Here is a 22,537-nt window from a genome sequence, read left to right on the forward strand (position 1 = left end):
ATTTTTGTATCGCTTTATTCTGAGGACTATAACTTTTTTATTTTTTCGCTGATGATGCTGTATGGCAGCTCGTTTTTTGCGGGACAAGATGACGTTTTCATCGATACTATGGTTATTTATATCCGTATTTTTGATCACGTGTTATTCCATTTTTTGTTCGGCGGTATGATGATAAAGCGTTGTTTTTTGCCTCTTTTTTTACGGTGTTCACTGAAGGGGTTAAATAGTGGGACAGTTTTATGGGTCGGGTCGTTACGGACGCGGTGATGCTAAATATGTGTACTTTTATTGTTTTTTTTTTATTTAGATAAAGAAATGTATTTATGGGAACAATTTTTTTTGTTTTTCTTTATTTAGGATTTTTTTTTACACATCTGAATATTTTTTTTTTTACTTTATAACATTGCCCCGGGGGGGGGCATCATGTTATAGGGTCAGATCGCTGATCTGACACTTTGCTGTGCACTGTGTCAGATCAGCGATCTGACAGGCAGGGCTGCAGGCTTACCAGCGCTTGCTCTGAGCAGGCGCTGGTAAGCCACCTCCCTGCAGGACCCGGAAGCAGCCCCGCGGTCAGTTTGGATCCGGGGCTTGCAGGGAGAAGGAGGTGAGAGACCCTCGGAGCAACGCGATCACATCGCGTTGCTCCGAGGGTCTCAGGGAAGCACGCAGGGAGCCCCCTCCCTGCACGATGCTTCCCTATGCCACCGGAACGCTGCGATCATGTTTGATCTAAGTGTTTCGGGGGTTAATGTGCCAGGAGCGGTCCGTGACACCTGGCGGTGATCGGCCGCGCTCCCCCCTTGAGCGCGGCTGATCCCATATGACATACTTTCCCGTCACTGGGAATTAAGTCCCAGGTCACCTCGATGGGATAGTACGTTATATGGGATTAAGGGGTTAAGCTTGTCAGCCTCTTTTAACACAAGTTTAAAAATCTGATGGATCCTAAGGAACCCAGGAATCGGATTAATCCTATTAAATGTTATCAGATCTGTCATATTCTAGTCTTCTTTATATAGATGAAAAATAGTGGTGTAGGCTTACCCATATTCTTGGCAGTAATAATAAAAACCTGAAGATGGGCTAACAAGTACCAGATTTGCCATCTGAAAAATCTCAATCCTATTGAAGCCAATGGGGATGTTGTTTAACTAAAACACTGAACCGTGAGTGTAGTTTTATTTCTGTTTTTAGATATTCCATTGTAAGGGTTACTTTTGCCATACCTTTTAGCATTACAGAAGTCATGTCTTGGTCCATTTTAATTGTTACAGTTGTGACTTGTCAGGATAAATGTTATTTTTTCACCAATAATTAACATCAACGACTATAATTTTCCGAGGCAATAGGGTTGGAAAGCCTATCGTTAGCCCTGCGGTGTAAACATGATAGCGGAGTAGGATGTTTCAACTCACATTTTATGTAAACCCTTAAACTGTACGAAAACTATGTCTGACAGGACTTGTCAGAGTCCTGTACACAGAAAGCAATGCCATCAATTAGCAGTTGCGCCATCCCTTCTTTTAGAGTGAATCTAATGAAATATAACTAGCCTCCGTATAGAAGTACAAGAAGTACAAGTATATTGTTGGTTTTTAACAAGTGCACCCAAGGCAATGTTATTCCGTACCGAGGAAACTAAATGCCAGCAAGGAACACAAGCTTCCACACTGGCTTCTTCTTCATTGGGTTATCTTCCGTAATTCGATTGTTTCCAGCTGCAAGATCACATTCTTATTATTTTGCTGTGCTATTCTGCACGTAATAAAGCTAACTATAAAGGATCTAAAGAAAGTAAGAAAAAAATCCATATATGAGATGCGAGACTATTAGAGAACATATGGGGAACACACATGAATACAATCTGTGATTGTAATTGTTATTACTTTCAGGTTATCTGCTGAAACCTTTGTATTTCCATTTTTTTAATATATGTACCGTATATACTCGAGTATAAGCCGACCCGAGTATAAGCCGACCCCCCTAATTTTGCCACAAAAAACTGGGAAAACTTATTGACTCGAGTATAAGCCTAGGGTGGAAATGCAGCAGCTACCGGTGAATTTCAAAAATAAAAATAGATACCAATAAAAGTAAAATTAATTGAGACATCAGTAGCTGCGTTCATATATCCCCATATCTGCCCCATACTGTGCTCTGCTGCGTTCATATATCCCCATATCTGCCCCATACTGTGCTCTGCTGCGTTCATATATCCCCATATCTGCCCCATACTGTGCTCTGCTGCGTTCATATCTCCCCATATCTGCCCCATACTGTGCTCTGCTGCGTTCATATATCCCCATATCTGCCCCATACTGTGCTCTGCTGCGTTCATATCTCCCCATATCTGCCCCATACTGTGCTCTGCTGCGTTCATATATCCCCATATCTGCCCCATACTGTGCTCTGCTGCGTTCATATTGCCCCATAGATGCTCTGTATAAGTCTGTGCCATGGCCGCTGCTGCTGCAATAAAAAAAAAAAAGCCATACTCACCTCGCTGATTGCAGCTCCCAGCGTCTGGTCCCGGCGTCTCTCTGCACTGACTGATCAGGCAGAGGGCGCCGCGCACACTAGTGCGTCATCGCGCCCTCTGACCTAAACAGTCAGAGCGCAGATAGACGCCGGGAAGATGGATCGGCGCCCGGCGGCTGGAACGTGGACAGGTGAATATAACATACTCACCTAGTCCTGGCGATCCTCGCGCTGTCCCCGCCTGTCACAGCTGTCTTCAGTGCCGCAGCTTCTTTCTCTATCAGCGGTCAACGGCACCGCTGATTAGAGAAATGAATAGGCGGCTCCGCCCCTATGGGAGGTTGAGCCGCCTATTCATTTCTGTAATGAGCGGTCCCACGTGACCGCTGAAGAGAGGAAGAAGCTGCAGCGCCGAAGCCCGTGGGACGGCAGGGACAGCGCGAGGATCGCTGGGACTAGGTAAGTATACCTCAGCGCCCTCTCCCCCTCACCCGCCGACCCCACCGCTACCGTGACTCGAGTATAAGCCGAGGGGGGCACTTTGAGCCCAAAAATTTGGGCTGAAAATCTCGGCTTATACTCGAGTATATACGGTATATGAATATTACACACTGTAAAGAACTGAGAGAAACACATTTTATCCACACAACAGAAACAAAATAGAAAAGTTTCTAATTCAAGCTAAACTCTTTCTGGTCTGTATTGATAAAAATGAAAGTTTATTTCTAGTTTTGATAACTGAGTGTTTTATACAGTACTATATTTTAAAAGTTTTAGATCTCTTGAAAGCAAACAATTAAATTTTTGCTTTTATTTTAACTAAGCACCTAAAGGATTAAATCTGATTTGCTGCTATTTGCAACCCTGAGAATGTTGTTAATCAAGGGCCTCTCAAGGAGTACAAAAAAATTAACTAAAGGAAATTTCAATATTAATACAATGACTATTAAAAGTATTCACCCCCTTGCTATTTTACATGTTTTGCTACCTCACTGTTTGTTTTTTGAGGATTTGCATCAGTTGATGTAAAGCACTTGCCTACAACTGTGAACATTTGATTTTCTTTGTATTGTGATGAAGACAACAAATAGGACAAAATAATTGCAAACTTAAGTATGCATAACTATTCACCTCCCTAAAGTCAGTACTTTGTAGAGCCTCTTTTTGCTTCACTTACAGCTGCAAGTCTTTATGAGCTTTCCACATCTTGCCACTCAGATTTTTGCTCTTTCCTCAAGACAAAACTGCTTGAAGTTAGATGGTTTTCTCTGGTGAACAGCAATCTTCAAATTATGACTACAGATTCAGAATTGGCTTAAGGTCTGGACTTTGACATGGCCACTCCAAAACATGTACACGGTTCCCCTTAATCCACTCAGCAGTATGCTTTGAGTCATAGTCTTATTGGAAGGTGAACCTCCGTCCAAGTCTTGAATCACTGAAAGACTAAAACATGTTTTGCTCAAGAATACCCCTCAATTTTGCACCATGCATTTTCACCTTGACTTGGACCATTTTTCCTGTCCTTGTGGCCAAAAAACATCCCGGCAGCATGATGCTGCTACCACCATGCATAACTGTGAGGATGGTGTCCTTGCGTTTTTTTTGGAATACATCCAAGACTTGTCCTTCTCAACAACTTTGTCCTTGACTTGTTTGGAGATCTCCTTGATCTTCATGGTGTTGTCTGGTTAGTGGTGCCTCTTGCCCTCCATCAGGAACAATGGATCTGACAGGCGCAGCACTTCTACTTTCATTTCTCCCTTCTCACCAGATTTTCAGGAAACCCCCTCCCTCTAAATAGTCTCCTGGCTCTAGCTGCTGTTTGAAACCTGATACCACAGTTGGTCTGCAGAGCTTCAGGAAGAAAGATATAGCTGTGCTGGCTTCTCAGGCTCCTTGGTCCCGAACACATCACACTTTATAAGGTTGGTATGTAATGTTTTTAGTCATCACTATTGTTTATGTAGCTTGTTTCATGAATGGATAGAGAAAGGTTTGTGGATATTTCATATAAATAAGGCAGATTTTCTTACAAATGAATGGCTATTTGGTGGGAGTTTTGAAATTTAGATATGTTTGATTTGTGAATCAGTAAAGGAATAGCCTAAGTCTTTTTCCCATCTGGTCAAATAAGCTCGCTTCAATGTTGTGTCTATTTTAAGTAAGGACAGGTATATAGTTGATAGAATTTTGGAAGGAGACCTCACTCCGGCACACAACCTTTCATAAGCGGTTAATGGTCTATTAAAGTCGACCTGGTGGCTACTTTGATTTGATATGTGAGAGAGTTTTCTGTGCTGTAAAAATGTTAGGCCTGAGAGGACTGGGATTTTGTGTAGTTCCTTCAGTGATAAAAGTGCACCATCCTCAAATATGAGTTCTAGCGGAATTTGTGCAGCTCGTTTAGGAAGGGAATCAAGAAAATCTACGATTTTAGTTAAGGGGGATATAGGGGGAGCTAAACTGTGGTAATATTTTTTCCATATTTTAGCCATTTATTATACAAACAGACATGGTGGACAGCAGTGTGAGCAGCCTCTTCTTACCTCAGAACCTATGGTTTCTGCTCTATTAGATCATAGTGACAGCGTGAACAGCGATGTAAGAGGCCTCTTCTTACCTCAACACCTTGGATATCTTCAATATTAAATCAAAAAGGTAAGGTAGGCAAGAATGTTAGCAGCCTCTGCTTGCTTCAGTACCCCTGATATCGCCAGTATTAGATCAGAAAGATAAGGTGGACGGAACTGTGTGCAGCTTCTTCTTACCCCAGCTCCCATGGTATCTCCGGTAAGAAATTAAAAAGACAGGGTTGACATCAGTACAAGCAGCTTTTTCTCAACTTAGCATTCCTGGTATCAACAGTACTAAATCAGAAAGGTTAGATTGACAAGAGTATGAACGGCCTCGTCTTACCCTAGCACCCCTGGTATCTCCAGTATTGGATCAGAAAGACAGGGTGGACAGCAGTGTGAGCAGCTTTTACATCAGCACCATGGTATTTCCAGTGTTAGATCGGAAAAACAGGGTTGATAGAAATTTGAGTGGCCTATTCTTACTTCAGCATCAGTGGTATCTCCAGTACCAGATCAGAAAGTCAGCGTAGACAGCAGTTTGAGTGTCCTCTTCTCACTTCTGCACCAGTGGTATCTCCTGTGTTAGATTAGAAAGGCAGAGTGAACAGCAGTGTGAGCAGCCTCCAATTACGTCAGTACACCCGGTATCTTCAGCATTAGATCAGGAAGACAGGGTGGACAGTAGTGTGAGTAGCTTCTTCTTGCCTCAGATGTCCTGATGTCTACAGTATTAGAATAGGCAGACTAGGTGAACCTCAGTGTTAGTGGCATCTTCTTATCTCAGCACCTCTGGTATCTCCAGTATTAAATCAGAAAGGTTGAGCAGCTGCTTCATACCTCAGCGCCCCAGGTATGGCCAGTATTAGACTACCCACTAGGAGCTCATCTTCCTACAGTTGAAGGGAGGAAGAGAAACTCACTACTGCACATGCTCACAGGCATCAGCTCTTAACATTCAAGGGCAGGCTACTTTAAGTTAAATCAGTCTGGCCATTGTAATTTTTGGAATGATTACCTTCCTTGATAACATGAGTATGATTTTCTAATTAAAAGTATTTAGGAATTTGTTTATAATGAAATGTCCTTTAATTATTTTTTTCTATTCTTAAAGAACCCCTTTAAAGACGTAGATCTGGGGATTTATTATGATGGACTATAGGCTGAACTGGATGGACAAATGTCTTTTTTCGGCCTTACTAACTATGTTACTATGTAAAATTGTATTTATGTTTGAGATTTTATATGTTTTTTGCCATGCCTGACAAGGCATGGATTACCGAACAAGCAAATGTTTGTCTACTGATCAGATTGTTATATAGGCCTAAAATCATTCTTGTAGGCAAATAGGGGATGTGCTGCCAACAATATGTTTACCAAATGGGGATTAGTTGTATTAACAATTAGTCTTTCCCCATATAGTTTGCATCAGCTCATGTAAAAAAAAGAACTTCACTGAGCGCCAATCAATTTGGTGTATTGGAGGGAGAAATGTACCCATGTAAACCTATAATTAGGTGGTACACCCCTATCCAACACTCCTATAGTCTGCTTAGATAAGCCCACCCAGGCCACGAGGCCATTTAACTGTTAGAATCTGTTTAGTTTGTTACTATCTGACATTTTCTTGTGGAGTTCTGGCTGCTGGTTTTTTCCCTCTGGTGCTGGGTTTGTCTTGGGTCAGGTTTTTGTCTCACTCCTTATTAACCAGCACCTGCCTCCCAGTCCTTGCTGGACAACAGTGTTAATCTGCTTTAGTTCTCGCTTGGTGCTTTGCTTTGTCTTCCGTGTGTATAATTTGTGCAGTTCTGGGACCTCTGGTTCTGGTAGTCTAGTTTTTGTTTTCTATTGGTTTCTGCAGCCTTCTCTGTGCCTTCTATTAGGAGATGACCCGTTTTTGTATCCAGTCCTTATATCTGTCAGGGACCCCCTTCCCCCTATCTATAGGTCTTTGCTTGAGATTAACCTAGGATCGTCAGTGGGTCTATTCGCTAGGAATGGGTCACCCACTCCATCTTAGGGTATCAGCCTAGTCATAGTGCAGGGTCAGTTTCCCCCTTCTTCCCTAGTCCTGTGTTGCAGTTCCATAACATTAACAACCACTAGCTGGGTATATACAAGCTGATTATTGGTTTACACAGCCCGACAAAACAGTTGTGTGGACAGATTGATTTATAATATGTTTGATGTGCTGATAATGATGATTTTGATGCAGACATAAAAGTCATTACACCTAATGAACAAACGTTTGGGTCATCAACCGGCTGATCGCTGAGTATCTAGAATGATCGTTCTTACGATTGCTTGTACGCAGATTTTTAACTCATGTAACTAGACCATTAGAATATGTGCATCCTGACAGCTGGTTGGGTTATCCCATGCTCTCAAAATCACTTCTGAATATCCATAAATGTGATTGGTTAAAGCTCATTCTACTCTAGTTTATAACGTTCTTTAGCTGTGTATTGCTATATGGAGGCACTTTTGCTTAGATCCCCGGCAACATTTCGAAGACAAGGTCGATTGACTATCCACTAGTTTTGCATGGGATGATAAAATGACATGTTAATGCACATGTTTGCATTATTTAAGTATGATGTCTTTTCTTGTATTCCGAGACGGACACTGTGGTTTAGGCTGAAGCTCGGTTGCGATTACCACATCTAGGAATATCATTGTTACTCGCTAGCCGGATTGATCTTCGGGTTTCTTGAACAAGATATATAATATATATATATATATATATATATATATATATATATATATATATATATATATATATATATATATATATATATATACGGATCTATATATGTGATAAATCGATAAATGATTATAGGCTTAATATACTGTAGTATAGTGTGGCAGACTTATGACCATGTCTGGCTATTTCATGCTGAATGTCGAAATAATGTCTTCATATTCAAATGGAATTAAAGAGAGAGAATTAAAAATAGAGTGCATCTGAGATTGTATGAAATATTTTTTTTTTTTATATAGAGGTAGCAGCACTCCTAGAAATTGGTAATTATATGGTATTGCAGTCTCATTCATTTTAACTATTTCCCTTTAATGACTATGCTATACAGGTCCTTCTCAAAAAATTAGCATATAGTGTAAAATGTCATTATTTACCATAATGTAATGATTACAATTAAACTTTCATATATTATAGATTCATTATCCACCAACTGAAATTTGTCAGGTCTTTTATTGTTTTAATACTGATGATTTTGGCATACAACTCCTGATAACCCAAAAAACCTGTCTCAATAAATTAGCATATTTCACCCATCCAATCAAATAAAAGTGTTTTTTAATAACAAACAAAAAAACCAACAAATAATAATGTTCAGTTATGCACTCAATACTTGGTCGGGAATCCTTTGGCAGAAATGACTGCTTCAATGCGGCGTGGCATGGAGGCAATCAGCCTGTGACACTGCTGAGATGTTATGGAGGCCCAGGATGCTTCAATAGCGGCCTTAAGCTCATCCAGAGTGTTGGGTCTTGCGTCTCTCAACTTTCTCTTCACAATATCCCACAGATTCTCTATGGGGTTCAGGTCAGGAGAGTTGGCAGGCCAATTGAGCACAGTAATACCATGGTCAGTAAACCATTTACCAGTGGTTTTGGCACTGTGAGCAGGTGCCAGGTCGTGCTGAAAAATGAAATCTTCATCTCCATAAAGCATTTCAGCCGATGGAAGCATGAAGTGCTCCAAAATCTCCTGATAGCTAGCTGCATTGACCCTGCCCTTGATGAAACACAGTGGACCAACACCAGCAGCTGACATGGCACCCCACACCATCACTGACTGTGGGTACTTGACACTGGACTTCAGGCATTTTGGCATTTCCTTCTCCCCAGTCTTCCTCCAGACTCTGGCACCTTGATTTCCGAATGACATGCAAAATTTGCTTTCATCAGAAAAAAGTACTTGGGACCACTTAGCAACAGTCCAGTGCTGCTTCTCTGTAGCCCAGGTCAGGCGCCTCTACCGCTGTTTATGGTTCAAAAGTGGCTTTACCTGGGGAATGCGGCACCTGTAGCCCATTTCCTGCACACCAGACTCAGTCCACTGCTTCCTCAGGTTCCCCAAGGTCTGGAATCGGTCCTTCTCCACAATCTTCCTCAGGGTCCGGTCTCCTCTTCTCGTTGTACAGCGTTTTCTGCCACATTGTTTCCTTCCAACAGACTTACCATTAAGGTGCCTTGATACAGCACTCTGGGAACAGCCTATTTGTTGAGAAATTTCTTTCTGGGTCTTACCCTCTTGCTTGAGGGTGTCAATGATGGCCTTCTTGACATCTGTCAGGTCGCTAGTCTTACCCATGATGGGGGTTTTGAGTAATGAACCAGGCAGGGAGTTTATAAAAGCCTCAGGTATCTTTTGCATGTGTTTAGAGTTAATTAGTTGATTCAGAAGATTAGGGTAATAGGTCGTTTAGAGAACCTTTTCTTGATATGCTAATTTATTGAGACAGGTTTTTTGGGTTATCAGGAGTTGTATGCCAAAATCATCAGTATTAAAACAATAAAAGACCTGACAAATTTCAGTTGGTGGATAATGATTCTATAATATATGAAAGTTTAATTGTAATCATTACATTATGGTAAATAATGAAATTTAACATTATATGCTAATTTTTTGAGAAGGACCTGTAAATAAGCTTACCTCAATCTTTCATTTAATCTTGGCATTGACTACCATGATATTTATTTGCCTTTTTAGAAATTGTATTTCTTGTGGTGAACTTCGGGTTAAAAACCAATACAGTGTATTAAAACCAGATGTCCAATAATGGAAATGAATCCCATCAGCAAACAAGCCAGAGCAGTGCTATATTTACTCTGAAGTATATACTTGTGGACCTTGTCTCTTTGAATCCATTCTTACAATTGCAAAGCCCGATTTCATTCTGAAATGTTCTGCTTGAAGTCACAGGGATATTTTAGAGGTTATGACTTGATCTGGTTTACAATGGTTGTTGTAATTGGTTTGAGCATGTCAAGGTCAGGTTTCTTAAAAATCTCTGACTCAACAGACTGATGCTGCGATATACTCACATACCCTTATGTCTTCTGTGTATATATATATATATATATATATATATATATATATATATATACACACCGTGTTTCCCTGTAAATAGGGCGCCCCCTGAAAGTACGGCATGCTAGGGGAATAGGGGAAGCACTGTGCCTGCTAATATAAGACACCCCCCCTGAAAGTAAGGCATACCTTGCTCTGTGCATGGAGCATGCAGTTGTGTCTCGCTCCCGCTGTCTGGTGCCCGCCACTGCAGCCGCGCGGTTCGCAGGAGTTAATCACAGCCTCGGAGCTGTGTGCCGATCTCGGCCCATGAGCCCTGCGTCATTCCCTGAAAATAAGGCATACCTTGCTCTGTGCATGGAGCATGCAGTTGTGTCTCGCTCCCGCTGTCTGGTGCCCGCCACTGCAGCCGCGCGGTTCGCAGGAGTTAATCACAGCCTCGGAGCTGTATGCCGATCTCGGCCCATGAGCCCTGCGTCATTCACAGCGCAGGAACCATGGGCCAGCTGACGTCATCCATAGCCCAGGGCTCCTGCGCTCTGATTGGCCCAGGGCTCCTGCACCACCAAAGCACTGAAAGCAGCACCGCGGAGGAAACCAGTAAGAAAGTGAAAGTGTGTGTGTGTCTGTGCATGGGTGTATGTGTGTGTGTATGTGTCCGTGTAAGGGTGTGTGTCTGTGTATGGGTGTGAGTGTGTGTGTACGGTACACACATGGGAGGCTGCAGTGGGATACTGTGATAATAGGAGGCTGCAGTGGGATACAGGGATGATGGGAGGCTGCAATACTGTACTGTAGAATGATGGCTGTAATGGAATGATGGGAGTGCTGTATTGGGGACTGTAAAGGGATGATGAGGGCTGCAATGGGATGATGGGAATATTTGGGGCTGCAAAATAAGACCCCCCCCAACCCCCCACGAAAATGAGACATGGTGCAACTTTCGGAGCAAAAATTCATATAAGACTGTGTCTTATTTTCGGGGAAACAGAGTATATATATAACAATTTTGCCACTTTCCTGAAATATACAATATATTGACCTTTAGATTAGCTTTCACAGACAATCTACTGTGTTTATTAATACATTACTTAGTTCTTAATACATTACTTAGTTCATAATACATTTCTTAGTTCTGTCTATAGTAAATAAAGTAAATGATGACTGTGGGATGAGGTTACTCAGAGAAACTTCACCTAACCCTGAATACTTTGGCTCTATTCATCAAAGCGATTCCACCCAGAATGCTCTAAAAAGCGGCATTGCTCAAAAATTTCAAAAAGTTTGGCATTTAGTCCAAAAAAGGCAGCTCTGAGGTGGGGCGGAGGTGTGACTCCCACAGTAAATCATCTAATTTAATTGTCTAATTCAAAAAGAGCTTTTGCGTACTTTATGCCAGAAATCTTACTCTAGCCCCTGACTGGAGTAAGATTTGTTTTGCGAGGCTCACACTACTTTGCATACACACCGGATTCAACAAGAAGCATGTGCCTATTAATTCATCAGGAGTGTTTGACTCCGCCACCCCCCTTCATCAAGATCATTATGAACAACACTGGTCTTGATGAACCCGAGCTCGTATTTAGAAATGTAGTCTACACCCTAGTAACTGGGCTACACAGCCTGTAACATTTCCAACATTATCCATTTTTATGCTGGAAAACAAAAGTTCTAAGCTTCAACTTTTCTTGTAAAAGGCCTATCAACTCTGAAAAAGCGTAGAGTTTTCTAGAATAACTTAGGCTAGGTTTACATTGCGTTAAAGCAGCCCGTTCAACACATGTGTTAAACGGGCTGCGTTATGGCACGTGCCGACATGTCATATCGCTAGTGCAGATAGAGTTAGCAGATGCTCTATCTGTGCTAGCGGTGACTGACCCGGAAACGCTGCAGCCCGCGTTCTAGGGTCCGTCACTCAATGACGGCACATCGCTAGCAATGCGCCCGAAGTAGAGCTTAATGGCAGTGTTAACGGACTGCGTTACACCGTGTTATGCCGCGGTCTAACACAGTCCGTTTAACAGACTTTTAAAACGTAATGTGAACCCAGCCATAGGGTTTTCTGAGTAAAGACAACGTTTACTTTTCCAGTAAAAAGAGAAATTATTATCCTTGGGCTAAAATGTCCAATATTTGTATTATATTATTTCTATTATATACCATAATTTGTACTAATTTAATAAAGCATTAATGAAAATAAGATAAACTTGGACAAATAATAAATGACACAGTTTTATGGATGATCTGTTTTGTTACAATTTACATTTGGTTTCCCAGTACTCAAATCTCATATTTTCGTCATATTTTCTTGGAAGTTTTTCTAAGGCCGGGGTCACATTTGCGAGTGCAATGCGAGAAACTTGCGTGAGTCTCTCCATTCAATACCCGGCACTGGTCGCTGACAATCGGACCTGAGTGTGCCGCTGCATGTATTTCTATGCAGCTGAACGCTCCGATCCGAACTGCCGGTGGCAGTGACGGGTATTGTGGCGAGAGACTCGCGCTGGTTTCTCGCATTGCACTCTCAAGTGTGACCCCGGCCTAACACCAAGTTCCTTTTGGAGATCTTTCCAAGCAGTGCCGCTGAACGTATAGAAGTGTGCGCCCATACAATTACATACATCTGCCATTGTTTTTTTACTTCTTGCTGTCAGACAAGCATTTTTAATCCAATGTAGCCCGTGATATGTCATGTAAGCAACTTGTATCTATAAGCACGTCAGATTGAAATGTCATGAGATTTTTCTGGCGAACATTTGCCTATAATACCATTGATTGTTGGGTTACTGACCACATTTGCTCATCGTTTAGGGCTGAAAATCAGACATCACGAGCTAACAATTCTCCGTTTAAATTTTTCATAACTTTTACTGAGAAAATTAATTCTAGCAAATTGGAGTCTAAAAGAAGTGACATGACTGTATCATTATCGGACCTGCATACAGATTTACACAAGAGCAGCATGTAGGCAGCGAGTGGAAAGCAAATCTGATTACGAGGAATAGCGCTTTAATTAGCTGCAATAAGAATTTATTTTTTTTATTTCATTTTCCTCGTAGCACAATATCTCTGCATATAAATAAGAGGCAGTGTACTGGTAAATAATTCTCTTGACATCTGTCTAGATGAGGCGGAATCACATCGTGTGAACCCAGTTTTGTTGTAGATTTCACTTGTCTGCTAGTACTTAGCCATACAATTATCTAAAATGACGGTACACAGATATAATTATATGCAATTCATTTATAAACATTGTCATGTTAACTGGACTCAGTGATAATTTGTGAGAATCATGTTTTTTCTGGATTCCAATAGTTTCGTTACCACTGCCTGATTTGACAATTCCCCAATGTGTAGGATTTAGCTGCTAATCGGGCTGTATTTTATTTTCTCGATATGTTTAAAGCCCCACTCCAGTGGGATTTCTTTATTTTACCTCAGGAGTGTTGTCACTAATGTAAGTTCCTTGGCTCCGGTCATTTTCTGCAGGTTGTGATCTGCCAGATCGATCCAGTGTGTGCTGGGCGATAATGAGGTCACTTTTCAATGTAAGTCTATGAGAGCTAGAACAGGGCCAGAACGAGACTCTTGTGGACGTACTTTGAAAGCTTGTGACCGTAACCTCTGAATTCCAGTCACAAAATGGCAGATCGGGACTTGAGTAGCTCGGAGAACAGCTCAAGATGGCAGCTGGTATCTATATTACTAGGGGTTTGCTACATGGATTAGTAGTACCGCTCAAGTGCTGAAATAAAAAAAAGCGTTGAGAAGTGTTTTTAGGTTCTCTTTGCATCTGCATTGGAGGCTTCATCAGGAAAGACAAAGGAGCGCATTACAGTCAGCGGTGTCTGCCTGGCACAAATGCAGAGTGTCATGCCACAGATCAATTACAGCAATGTAATCATCACCAGAAGAGAAAAACGGAAGTCGTAATGCAGCTGTGAACATAAGTAAAGCGGCATTTACAGAGCAAGATAATGGTCAATGAGCTTAGTATAAAAAAGCTTGTTTCACAATTATCTTACCGTACAAACAAGTTGCTCATCACTCGATGAACGGGCAAAACGCTTGTTCATCTTGTGAAATTATCTTTTTCACTTCATGAAAAAGTAATTGTTCTCAGTGGTGCATAATCCTGTGTAAACAGGACTGGAACTGCTGAGAACTATGACAGCCTACGTGATCTGGTATAGACCACTCAGTGCTCATCATTTACTCTGGTCTCACTGTGTAAACAGGCATTTTATCAACCATCGCTTGTTAAGATCACACCGTGCTGCCGGTCGGGCCACGTAAATGGACAATCAGACTGCATCACCAGCTTTTTTTGATCCCACAAATAGATGCCAATAATTTAAAAATATTTCCGACTTATTGATTTAAACTGTAGAGACTGATAAAACCCAAGCAGCCGTAGTGGTCACCTTCCTTTTACAATGTAGTTTCCAGCATGTTATCAGTGACCTGCACCTCATCAGAAACTCTACTTCAGTCAGAGACTGGAGTAACAATTCTGGTGTACAAAAAGTGGTTGGAACCATATTTCTGGTGAATACTCTTGCTGAATCACCCCCAAAGCCTATTTCTGGTGCTAAACTGAAACTGAGATTATATAGACCTTTTTGCCCTGATGTTGGCTTTGAAGTCTTTTGGTTACTTATCCATACCTCTGTGAATCCCGTACAGTTTCTTACCACCAAATATATTACTAGAATCATCAACCTGGTTAAGTCTTTTTTTAAGGGACCCTATAACAGCTACATGATCTATCTCTATATTACTTGCACCCTTGAGTCTGAGCTGGTATTCTTCATGAATACTTACCACTGTACAGTCATAAGAATCCTATACAGCAGCAATATCCCCGTTTGTAGACTGGGCTGCCTACTATAGTATCAATCTTGATTATTTCGGGATGCCCCAGATTAAACATTAAATGGTGGCCCGTAACAGTCTCCAGTTATCCTTCGTAAACTTTAATAGAAGCATGAGACAAACTTAAAAATATAAGAAAGTATACTAGAAAGTAAGAATCATATCTATGGCTTCATTGCATGTTCAGCATTTTTTTTCAAATATCATTTTGGATTATTTCTAAATTATTACCCATGTGTTATACATATTTTTTTTTCTGTGTTATTACATAAAGATAGACTTTATCATTATATGATATCTATAGATATATATAGTTGTAGGCGTTCGTTCTGTTCTAAAAAAGCGGCCAGTGTAATACCTAAGATTTTATTAGCAAGGGCGTACATTTCATTTCCATGTAAGGAAATCCGTACTAATGTGCCATGCCGGGATTAAATTTGTGTTGTGGTTAGAAGGGCACATAGATTTTCCGCTCCCTTTGAAGCTTGGTTATCTAAGGGAATTTGTTTCCATCCCGCTTCTATGCAGTGGTCGTAGACATTATTGCACATTAAAGTCAGGATTTTTAAACGGATTATTGCTATGAAAGTTCCCCGGTTCTGTCACAACATGAATTTGATGGCTTAGGCAGCATGGAGTCTTCATCTATTTCACACATTTTAACGCAAAATGGATTTCCCGACACATGCATAAAACTATTTAGAGGAAAATAAATGTTGAAAACAAAAAATGTAAGCAGCGGCGATTTCTCACTTCCCACATAATACAATAGGCTTCATTTCTGGAACACCATGGAGGCAATGTAGAAAAAGAAAAAATGAGCTCGCATTTTAACTGTTTCAAGAAAGCTACACATGGATTATCCGTAATCTGCAACACTAAGGCTAAAGCACACCAAATTGTATTTCTAAATCCCCCTGTCATTCACCTTATTTAATTAGATATGGCACACTCATTTTTGTTGAACTTGGGAAATAGAATGAAGAATGCTTACTGAAAAATAAATAAGCCCCTGGTTAGTCCATGACTAAATCTATCAGCAAAGAAGCCAAAAAATGTATTAGTAGAGAAAAAAACAGCTCAGAAACAGCTAGGAAGGCTCATTTACACTGACCAATTATTGTAACATAACGATTGTTATCATATTGTTCAGCTCTTGTATTGATAAAAAAAAATATGCAGATTTTATTAGATCTATAGCAGCACTTACTTTCCCCATACACCTTAGATCAGTGCTTCTCGAACTGTGAAGATAGCCTAACCAGTGAGGCTCCCCCAGCTGTTGGAGAGGGTCAGCATGGGACATCATTTTTATACAAGTGATCATATTCTTCAAAGTCCTTTCTGAAGTTACAAACATCTTTAGTTTTGTGGCATAATTGACTTATTTTTTTTACCTGTGTTAATATTGTACTATGTTCAGGAGATAAAAAAGGAACATGGAGGGATATTTTTCATTTGAGTGGATTTTCACTACAGGTTAGGTAAGGTGTAGACATATTCTTGATCCGTCTCGTGAGACATAGGCCTTTTTTTAAATAGTCAATCAAAAATTATAAGTTAAACCGCACCTCATATAGCCAGGGTCCTACAGGACACTATTTATGACGCCCAGGGAGTTCATCCGGGAAGAAAGTCCATACCAAGTAGTAGAAAAGACAGCGTCTCAAACGTTGGTGAAAAAAAAATCACATTTTATTCTGCCTCCTGTGGCAACATTTTGATCCATCAGATCTTTCTCAAGCACAAGTGCTTGAGAAAGATCTGTTGGATCGAAACGTTGCCACAGGAGGCGGAATAAAATGTTATTTTTTTTCACCGTTTGAGGCGCTGTCTTTTCTACTACTTGATGGGCCTTTTCTTAGTCAGTCTGTTGGGGCACCAGTAGATAACATTTGAGAAGCCTAACCTCTTCTGTTGGACAAACAGCCATCTCTCCCTATACCCCAGATACACAAATACTCTGATTGGCCAATCATAGTTTTATATTGGAAAGAAGATACAAGTTCATAGAATTCAACTTATAACCTAACATTTTGATATATCAGAAGATAAAAAACCCAGATGTTAATTGCCCCATATTGAAGAAAATAATCCATCCCAACAATAATCAGACTAGTTGCCAGGATCAACATCCATTCATGTGTTTTCAGTGGGAAGAGGACAGTATGTCACCGCAGGTAACTCTGGTGACAGATTTTCTCGGTTCACATTGCGTTAGTGCAGTCCGTTCAATGCATACGTTAAACGGACTGCGCTAACGCAAGTGCTGACTTTGGCACAGCGCTAGCGCAGATGGAGCATCTGCTAGCTCCATCTGCGCTAGCAGTGACGGACCCGGAAACGCTGCAGCCCGCGTCTCGGGTCCGTCACTCAATGACGGCACATCGCTAGAGCACGCCCATTGTGGGAGTGCGCTAGCGATACGTCCGACCTTGCATTCAATGGCGGCGTTAACTGACTACGTTACACTGCGTTATGCCGCGGTATAACGTCCGTTTAACGGAGACACTGAACGCAATGTGAACCTAGCCTTAGTAGAGCAAAAGGATCAGACAGTCCTAGAGTCACTAAACTTTTGCCTTATGTTTTACATTTTTAGGCCAATCACTCAAACTCAAAAGACCTCTGAGAAGTGTGCAGCTCCGGAGGCAGGAGCGCAGAACTATCTGAACAAGTTTGCAGAGTAGAGTATGATTTCAATAGCAAGCCTGAGGTCTTCTCAATAATAATAATAATTACAAGTCAATCATATAATTCTCATTAATGTTGTATTAGGTGGCAATACTATTCCAGGAGGCCTCATTGAGTGATAATCATAATGTCTCGCTATGTAGGTGTACTTTTTTCTTTCCTTCCATAGGTACAATTCAGCATTCCCATATGTGGGAGTTAGGGATGTATAACACTATTCATCTTGGATCTGGTAGATCATTATTATAAAGGTCATTCTGCCAGAACTACAGGGACATTTACATCTACGTGGGCAGAGTAGAAGGAGCAGATACCTACTTTGGCTCTGTATAGAAGTGTACACTTAGGCCTTATTCACACGTCCATGATTTAAACGGAAAGCATACAGATACAACAAGGATGACATCCAGTGAGTGTGGTGTCTATGTGCGTGGCCAACAAATAGAGGTGTGCGAGTGAGTCCGTATTGTAGATGATGGAGTATCTGTTAAAAGCTTATAGGCTCGGCATTTGCAAAACATTTATTAGCCTCATCTGCAGTTTTCTTGAAAGTCTCCGAAATCTGCGAGAAAGCACCTTCTGCAGCTCCTTTTTTGTAACTCAGCCTTTTTGTGTTCCAGACATTTTGGAAATTATGTATTACTGCTGCCAGTAGTGATCAGTGCATACGTAAAAAACTAATATATCTCGGAAGTATCTGAATAGAAAAAGACCAGCTTGGGCTTTTACCTATTTACTCGATGTATTACCTATCATTGAGAAAGTACGGACACTATTTTATTTTTACTTTTCACATGTGTTTTGTATGTTGAATATTTTCTACATAGTGAGAATCGATCAGCATTTGAAAACTATATTAAAATTATTTACCACGGATTCCCTAAGGAAATATTCACTCCCCAAATTTACTCTATTTCCAACTAAACTAATGAACTATGATCAAAACACTTATTGGGGGATGGGGCCAAAACCCCCCTGAGCCTTCTTAAAAATATTAATTTCATTCAACATATTGGTACGTATGCATATGTATGCCAATTCTCTAATCCATGCTCAGCATTAAAATCCCTTAATCCACTTCTAGAATCAGCTTTTCTAAACCATTTAATAAATGTGCAGATGTGGGTATTTTGGTTTTAAAACTTCTGAATACATTTGCACGTTGACTTGATTAAAAATGATGTTTACACCGTTTTAAGCAATTTTTCTCAATGAACTTTGATTTTGCTCTTGCCATAAGGACTTTGCATTGATCTAAATTACCATCCATATGAATGACCACATTCTTAATGATTATACACAATGTCCCAAAGCAACACTTAAAGGGAACCTGTCACCCCAAAATGGAAGATGAGCTAAGCCCACCGGCATCAGGGGCTTATCTACAGCATTCTGTAATGCTGTAGATAAGCCCCTGATGTATCTTGAAAGATGAGAAAAAGAGGTTAGATTATACTCACCCATGGGCGGTCCCGCTGCAGTCCGGTCCGATGGGCGGTCCAGTCCGATGAGCGGTCCGGTCTGGGGCCTCCCATCTTCTTACGATGACGTCTTCTTGTTTTCACGCTGCAGCTCCGGCACAGGCGTACTTGGTCTGCCCTGTTGAGGGCAGAGCAAAGTACTGCAGTGCACAGGCGCCGGGAAAGGTCAGAGTGGCCGGGCACCTGCGCACTGTAGTACTTTGCTCTGCCCTCAACAGGGCAGACAAAGTACGCCTGCACCGGAGCTGCAGCGTAAAGACAAGATGAGGATGTCATCCTATGAAGATGGGAGGCCCTGGACCGCGACGCCCATCGGATCGGACCGCCCAGGTGAGTATAATCTAACTTCTTTTTCTCATCTGTCAGGATACTTCGGGGGCTTATCTACAGCATTCCAGAATGCTGTCGATAAGCCGCTGATGCCGGTGGACTTAGCTCATCTTCCATTTTGGGGGTGACAGATTCCCTTTAAAGGGGTTGTCCCCTTTACAGACAGACTTTACAGAAAATCCCGTTCCTGGGTGTAGTTTGCTATAAAAAGAAAAAAGAGTGCCCCCAATACATCCAAATGCTGCGGTCATCTTGTTGTTGCAGGGAGAGGTAGTATACACCTGTTGGTTCCTCTGTGGTTAGACCACTGATGATTGTAGTAGCACAATTAAAGCTTGTCTGTAGGCGACTCTGTGAGTGGATGATCAGTATTGGTAATTTTTGTACAGCACATAAGGGAGGCTGTGCCGGTATTACTCCATTGCTGCCTCCAGTGACTAACATTGACTGCAGCCAATCGAGTGAGCTTAGCGGTTCTGGGTAGGGCAATCTGTCTACATGAGCAGAGCCGCTAAGCTCACTGATTGGCCACCGAGCTGTCAACATGACATCAGAGCTGCTCCAAATATCAGGCACTAGGTTAGACCAACTCAGACTCCCAGTCCAACTCATCGATGGACCCAAGTTACTGCACCTACGACCAGGAGTTTTTGAAAGGGAGACAAGACATTTTGAATCCTCCAAAACACAGGACGTTTTACCATAGGGTCTATAGAACGAACTTGCTGCATGTGTAATTCTGGACCACACAACTATTATTTCTGTTAATGTTTCATTGGAATTCTAATCTAATTTCTTTATTTTTTTCATCCTCAGCACGGAAAAGGATATGCTAGTCAGATCTACAGGACTTACCCGAAGCAGCATGATTTGCACAAGTTGACCAACAAAAGCATCAACTTTTCAACTTCATTATCCTGGCCATCTAGTCTGGTATAAAAGAAGGAATAAAAGTCTGCTGCTGAAGGCATGGCCAAACTAAGGACCTTTCTGCTCTCAGCAGGCCTGAGAAATGAGTTGAAATGTGAAGAAGAACTGTTGAAACTGCAGAGGCGACCGCCCTTGCCTCACTTATCAGTGTGTGCCTGTTTACAGCACTATATATCTTTCTTTCTCCAAAAAACGTCACTGAGCCCTTTAGATGTTTCTAAACACCACAAGAAGCCAATCGTACCGATAGAACATGCATTATAAATGCAATATCACTGTTTTAAACTTGACTGTTTTATATTATTATTATTTTTTTTTTGTGTGTGCTGAAGTGTTACCCGAATTATCCAAACTTTACAAGAGAGATTGTGATCATGTTATTTTTCACCTGTGGGTCATAAAAGAAAAAGAAAGAAAAAAAATATTGTTTATCCGCAGACCCATGGAATATCAAGGACATTCTGTAGTTTATACACCGTGTTGCAAAGTGTTTACTGTACTATTTCAAAGCTTCTAAATAAATATAAAGTATATATATATATATATTATATAATTTTCTGAAAAAGTGGTACAATTTAATTGATTTATAAATGGATTCATACAGCCCACAAGGTATAAAAATGTAAAGCTAATTCAGGTCCTAAATTATTTATTGTTGATATATAATTATTAAATAGCATTTCATAATGATAGATCCGGACCAATTCCTGTTCACCCTGTTAAAAGAAGCTATAAGCTACATCAGATTTGTACGGAACTTTAAATACCAAAGATGCAGCTTTCAAGATTGAGCACTATGACCTACTATGGCATATTTTGATCTTCCTTATTTTATCCTGTGGATTTTAATTTTGAGCTAAGTTTTATAACAAAAAAAAACAAAGAAAAAAGGGAACTGATCTGTAAATCTTGTCAAAAACAACACTGGATATTCTGTACAGTTTGAAATTGTAAAATATGTACCTGAAGATTACTATTTTGAAAGATTAGCCCCCCAAATCATATAACTTACACGTATCTTTCTCTAGCATAGTTTTGTGGAAACTTGAAAAAAAAATATATATATATCTTCTAATCTTGCCTAGAAAATGTTTTTTAATAGACAAATCATGAAACATAGTGTTTTTCCAATTCATTTTTTACACAGCCAGATTTCGACTTTAGGACCATTTCACGTTATTATTAAACACTTCAATATTATCTGTGTCTATGATAATATTTTTTTTTTTCATGATCAAATTGTAATATATCTATGTATATGAAGAGTAATATGTTTTATTAAAGAAAACGAGTGGCTCATAAGGACAATCATTTTAAATTTCAACTTTTTCGTCCATGTCAAAAAAAAAAAAAAATCAAATCTCATCGAAATATTAAAATGTTATTATTTTTCTTTAATTTTTTCACATTCCAGTGTGTTTGTTGTAATTCTTTGTCAATATATTTTATTCCACTATGTGTTGTTATTGACTATATGTCATGTGGAACATGTTTACAAAAGCAATAGTTTGATTGTATTCCCAAATGGTTTGGAGTGCTATTGTATATACTGTATTTCACTAATGGCTAGGGCTACCAGAGGGACTCCGCCATGCTACCCGATCAATGAAATGATCTATCATTGCTTCAGGTCATCCAGCCAATGGATAATACCTGCTTCATTCCATTATTAAAGGCTATGGACACCTTTGACATGGAAAATTATTTTTACATCCGTTATTTGCTACCTTGAGTTAAAAAACAAATGTTGTACTACCTTTCAGGCTGCAGTTTTTATTCATTCATCGTGAAACTATCCTGATATTCACTTTTTCAAACTTCTTCCAGTTTCAGTAATACCTATAGATGCTGCTGGTGTTTTCTTTTTATCTCAGATGTTGCTGCCTTCACTAGTTTTCGTAAATCTGCACACAATCATTCCTATACGAAATTGCCCCTTATAACACCTATAATCTACTCTTAACTGCCCCCCCCCCATACTCATTAAACTAATATCAGCCAAACCCGCCAATATCGATGGGTTCGGACCAACAATCTAATGTGTATGGGGATGCCAGTCATCTGGAGATGTTGCTCAGGCGTGTTCGATTTCCGAATGCCAGTCGCATTGTTTT

The 22,537-nt window shown here is 40.5% G+C and overlaps 1 protein-coding gene across 2 annotated transcripts in view; it reads left to right on the plus strand.

The window, feature by feature from the left end:
* The window catches only part of PCDH10 (protocadherin 10), an 86,425-nt gene extending 64,604 nt beyond the window's left edge, over window positions 1–21,821 (plus strand). For both annotated transcript variants that reach the window (XM_069743952.1, XM_069743953.1), the window contains one exon: window positions 20,310–21,821. In XM_069743952.1, the coding sequence (XP_069600053.1) occupies window positions 20,310–20,329 (20 nt within the window). In that variant the 3' untranslated portion in view covers window positions 20,330–21,821. The remainder of the gene's footprint in view (window positions 1–20,309) is intronic.
* Window positions 21,822–22,537: the final 716 nt, after the last annotated feature.

Source organism: Ranitomeya imitator, chromosome 1 (assembly GCF_032444005.1).
Source record: "Ranitomeya imitator isolate aRanImi1 chromosome 1, aRanImi1.pri, whole genome shotgun sequence".
In the NCBI taxonomy this organism is placed as follows: domain Eukaryota; kingdom Metazoa; phylum Chordata; class Amphibia; order Anura; family Dendrobatidae; genus Ranitomeya; species Ranitomeya imitator.